The sequence below is a fragment of the Trematomus bernacchii genome, unplaced genomic scaffold (genome assembly GCF_902827165.1).
Source record: "Trematomus bernacchii unplaced genomic scaffold, fTreBer1.1, whole genome shotgun sequence".
In the NCBI taxonomy this organism is placed as follows: Eukaryota; Metazoa; Chordata; class Actinopteri; order Perciformes; family Nototheniidae; genus Trematomus; species Trematomus bernacchii.
Window position 1 is genome coordinate 808,503 of NW_022987645.1, and position 5,332 is coordinate 813,834.

The window sequence follows — 5,332 nt, forward strand, 5'->3', positions numbered from 1 at the left end:
CAAGTGACATTTGACCTTTTTAGAGAGGTTTAGGAAAAGAAAACCACTTCTGGGGTCATTTGGGTGAATTTGCCATATCTCTGGAACCCAGTGGTCGATTTTGGTGAATGACACCTCTTTTGAACCGTTAGAGCCAATAGAATCGAGGGGGGGTTCCTAAATCCACCTACACGTTACCATTGATAAGTGAGAGTGATGCGCAACCAGCATGCCTAAACCGAAAGCTATGTTACACTCTGAAAACTGAAAACGGCTCATTGCCATAAATATGATGATGGATTATCAGTAATCATTTCAAAGGGACACAGAGACATTGGATTAACCTTCAGCACCGTTTATCTAAGTTGTAATGCCATTGAACAGAACTTTTGATCAGAAAACAGCAAAGGTAAGACGTATTACACTTAGATCGTTGTTGAATTAGATGAGCTTTATTCAATGGTCCAGACGACATACAAACAGGAGCACATTTCTTCGCTTCATGGTAAAATAAAGTTATCCGTCTCAAAAAGAACATAAAGAACACGGTCAAAAGACTTTTCCCCTTCCCCGTCTCATCACCATCAGCTGTGTCCATCAACCTACCATATATAGGCATATACCCATGCACGTGAGACTGACGCACATATCATAACAAATAAGTGAGCCTTAAATTAATACATTTTAAACCATAGTGTGACTCACAACAATACCTGATAAGTGAGAGTTTAATCTAATTTATATTATTATTAAGCGTAACATTCAGACAATAATAACAAAAGGAAAATGGCTCTAACACTCTAGATCTGAGTTCCTGGCTGGTTCTGGTCCTCCACAGTCCTCTCCATCAGCTTCTGTTTCCATGTGTTCAGCTGAGCTGCTGGCTGGAGGCTCTGCCTCTCTGTTCTCCTCAGTTTGAGTTTGATGAAGCTGTGAGGACTGACGACCAACACACTTATGGTATTTGATATGATGACTCCGGTTGAATCTTTTGTCACAAACACTGCAGCTGTATGGTTTCTCTCCTGTGTGGATTCTCATGTGTTTCTTTAAATCTCCAATCCCTGCAAAACATCTCTTACAAATTGAGCAGCTGAATGGTTTCTCTCCTGTGTGGACTCTCATGTGTTTCTTTAAATCTCCTCTCTGTGCAAAAGATTTCTCACAAATTGAGCAGATGAATGGTTTCTCTCCTATGTGGATTCTCATGTGTTTCTTTAAATCTCCTCTCTGTGCAAAAGATTTCTCACAAATTGAGCAGCCAAATGTTTTCTCTCCTGTGTGGATTCTCATGTGCCGATTTAAATTTCCTCTGTGTGTAAACGTTTTCTCACACAAAGAGCAGCCACATTTTTTCTCTCCTGCACTACGTGTTGAATCACTGACAGGGTCTTGTTTATTTCTCTGAGAGTTTGAACCTGGTTCTCTGGTCTTCTTCCAATCAGCCCTGTCTTCAGTGTCAGGTTCAGAAGAGTCTCCAGGGTTGTCCTCAGTCTCTGGTTGTAAATGTCTCTCTGGATCTGAGTTCCTGGCTGGTTCTGGTCCTCCACAGTCCTCTCCATCAGCTTCTGTTTCCAGGTGTTCAGTTTGTCTTTGATGAAGCTGAGAGGACTGAGGTTTCTCTTCATCATCTTCACTCTTCACAGGGACAGAAGTGAATGTGGACTTGTTGTTATCAGCCTCCTCCAGCCCTTGAAGCTGCTCTCCCTCCTGACTGCTCCAGAGTTCCTCCTGTTCCTCTTTAATGTGTGGGGGGGTCTCTGGGTCCTCCTGGTCCAGACTGGAGCTCCACTTCTGCTGCTCAGGGGGAACCTCTTCTTTAACCACCACCAGCTGCTGGACGTCTGCAGGAAACAGGAAACACATATTCAGAGAAACTGTAGAGTACTAGAATTTAAAATCTTACCACGAGTAACACTTCTTTAACTTTGCAGCCCTTATCCAATCCATATTTTAAATGCTTTTCCAGATGCCCTGGAGAGTTTCAGGACAACAGGTGAGTTAGTACGGTAGCTGATCTAAAACGTAGTTTCACTGACGCTTAGCAAGGCGTCGGCCGTTCACGGAGTGTGAGGGCTTAGCCTTACAGTTTGTGACCTGTCTGCAGAATCGTTAGCTGAGAACTGGTGTTGGAGTTTCTCAGAGTAGTCGTTTAGCATCTCTCACCGCCTTGCTAAACCTGTACTTGGACTCATACAGGTGCATCTCAATAAATTGGATATCATGGAAAAGTGAGTTTATATCAGTAATTCAATTTATAAAGTTTAAACTCATACATCACATAGATTCATCAGATACAAAGGGATTATTTCCAGCGTTTTAATCTTGATGATTGCGGTTTACAGCTAATGAAAGCCAAAATTCAGCATCTCAGAAAATGTGAATATAACATAAGACCAATGCAAAAACTGATTTTTTAATAATATAGAAATGCTGGCCTTCTGAAAAGTATGTTAATGTTCCTGCTGTCAGTACTTGGTTGGACTCCTTTAGCATGAATAACTGCATCAATGCGGCGTGGCATGGAGACTATCAGTCTGTGGCACTGCTGAAGTGTGATGAAGCCCAGGTTGCTTCACTAGCGGCCTTCAGCTCGTCTGCATCGTTGGGTCTCGTGTGCCTCCCCTTCCTCTCGACAATACATAGAATCTCTACAATAATAATTCTCCAAATTCTGACTTTTTCCCAAAATGTTGACTTTTTCTAAAATGCTGCAAAGTCAGCAACATTCTGACTTTGTTTCTCAGAATCCTGACTTTTTTCTGGAAAACTCAGAATAATTACGTTTTTCTCCAAAGTCTGACCTTTTTCTAAAATGCTGAATTTTTCAGAAAATCTCAATATTCTGACTTTTCAGATAACCTCAGAATTTTGACTTATTTTTTTAAACCACACAATTCTGAATAATTTTCTCAAAATCCTGACTTTTTCCCCAAATGCTGACTTTTTCTAAAATGCTGAATTTTTCATAAATCTCTACAATCTGGCCTTTTCAGAAAACCTACGAATTTTGACTTTTCATTCAAATAAAATAAATCCATTATTTTCCTGACTTTTTTTCTCAAAATCTTCCCTTTTTCCAAAAAACATCAACATTTAGACTTTTTTCCGCAAATCTCATAACTTATTTGTCCAAATCCTGACTTTTTTCTAAATTGCTGAATTTTTAGATAACCACTTCTTACAACCAAGGTTTGCACAAGACCATTTCTGCTGCGACATTCAGGCGGTAGGGTCAGAAGACATGAGTGCATGGATCCATCCTGCCTTGTATCAACGGTTCAGGCTGGTGGTGGTGGTGTAACGGTGGGGGGGATATTTTCTTGGCATACTTTGGGCCGCTTACTACCAATTGATCATCGTCTAAACGCCACAGCCTACCTGAGTGTTGTTTCTGACCATGTCCATCCCTTTATGACCACAGTGTACCCATCTTCTGATGCTACTTCCAGCAGGATAACGCCCCATGTCACAAAGCTCTAATAATCTCCAACTGGTTTCTTGAACATGGCAATGAGTTCACTGTTCTCCAATGGCCACAGTCACCTGATCTAAATCCTATAGAGCCCCTTTGGGATGTGGTGGAAAGAGAGATTGGAATCAGCCGACAGACCTGCCAAAATCTCTGAGGAGTGTTTCCAGCACCTTGTTGAGTCTATGCCACAAAGAATTAAGGCAGTTCTGAAGGCAAAAAGGGGGTCCAACCCCTTCTAATCAAAAACTGTATAATTACTCCAGAAATATGAAAATGGTGTCAAATAGAGCGTCAGATGGCTGAGACAGCAAAAAAGAGTCTTTCAGAGGTTTGCCACCCAGAAGGAGAGAAGAGCAAAATTCCTCTACGAATAAACTGTCAAAAAAACATGCACGTTGTCTCACCACAGTATTGCTAGTGCCATTGTTTTAAAGTTGTTGTACATAGTCCTCAGTCTCGAATGCTTAAATTGTTTATGGAGGCATTAAAATGCCTAATATGAAAAGATGGCGGCGCAGACAGCAGCAGCGGCCCCTAGCTCTCCCGAGTCTTTAGTGTTTTGGAGTGTTTTTAACGTTTGTTCATCTGGTTTGTCTCGTTCACTTCAAACCACCCGAACCGATAGTATAGTCAGGAGTATACAGTACAGTCGTGAGTTCCTGCTGGACAAGGAAATATCAACAAAACAAACAATAGACTCTACGCTGGCAGAGGTACTCAAGGGCTTTGGAATAAGTTCAACCTCGCCCTCGCCTGCTACCTACATGCTGAATAGGAGACGCCGCAAACGGTGCGAGAGGAAGCAGAAGATGGGTAGGCGCGGAGGCATCCGAGCTAGGCTAGCAGCTAGTCCACACAGGCCCGCTATTCCGAGCATTCTCATGGCTAATGTTCCCTCACTGGACAATAAAATGAACATACTCCGGTCAACCCAGAGTGAGGTGAGAGAGTGCTGTGTGTACGTTTTTACGGAGTCATGGCTAAATGACAACATCCCAGTCTCTGCCATTCAGCTCGAATGGCTAACATGCTACCGCTCAGACAGAGCTACGGCTAGCGGGGGGAAGAGCGGCGGCGGTGTGATTGTTTACATCAGTGATGCTTGGTGTAGGGACGCTGTGATTCTCTACAAACACTGTTCACCGCTGGCGGAGTTTATGTTCGTGAAGTGCAGGCCTTTCCACCTTCCTAGGGAGATTAACTCCATCTTGCCGGTCGCAGCATACATCCCCCCCCACCTCTAACAACAAGGAGAGAGAGGAGGCACTCGGTGAGCTGTATCGAGTGATCTCTAACCAGCAGACAACACAGCCTTCTCATTGTCACTGGGGACTTTAAATCATACAAACCTGAAAAAAGAGGAAATAATACTCTGGGTCTTGTTTATACCACCATCAAGGGAGCTTACAAGGCTTCCCCCCTCCCCCACATCGGACACTCTGATCACCTCACTGTCATGCTAAAACCTGCATACAGACCCAGAGTGAAAGTCACCAAACCGGTTTCCAAGGAGATATGCGTGTGGTCAGAGGACAGCACAGCTGCACTACAAGACTGCTTTGAAACTACAGACTGGGACATGTTTCAGCACGCAGCCACATACAACACCACCAACATCCAGGAATTTACAGAAACTGTTACAGGCTACATCACTAAATGCATTGAGGAGGTGACTCACACCAGATCCATCACTATCAGGGCCAACCAGAAGCCATGGATGACAGGAGAGGTCCACAGGCTGCTGAGGGCCCGCTGCCTTCAGAGAGGGCAATCCAGCTGGTCTCAGAGCAGCAAGGGCCGACCTATCCCGTGGCATCCGGAAAGCCAGACGACAGTTCACCCGGAAGATTACAGCTCACTTTGGTGACAGCAGAGACA

At 43.7% G+C, this 5,332-nt stretch overlaps 1 protein-coding gene across 1 annotated transcript in view; it reads right to left on the minus strand.

Moving 5' to 3' along the window:
* Nucleotides 1-354: 354 nt before the first annotated feature.
* Nucleotides 355-5,332, minus strand: part of LOC117485374 (zinc finger and SCAN domain-containing protein 21-like) — a 13,662-nt gene continuing 8,684 nt past the window's right edge. The window contains exon 2 of the mRNA XM_034133885.1: nucleotides 355-1,823. Within this exon, the coding sequence (XP_033989776.1) occupies nucleotides 772-1,823 (1,052 nt within the window). The 3' untranslated portion in view covers nucleotides 355-771. The remainder of the gene's footprint in view (nucleotides 1,824-5,332) is intronic.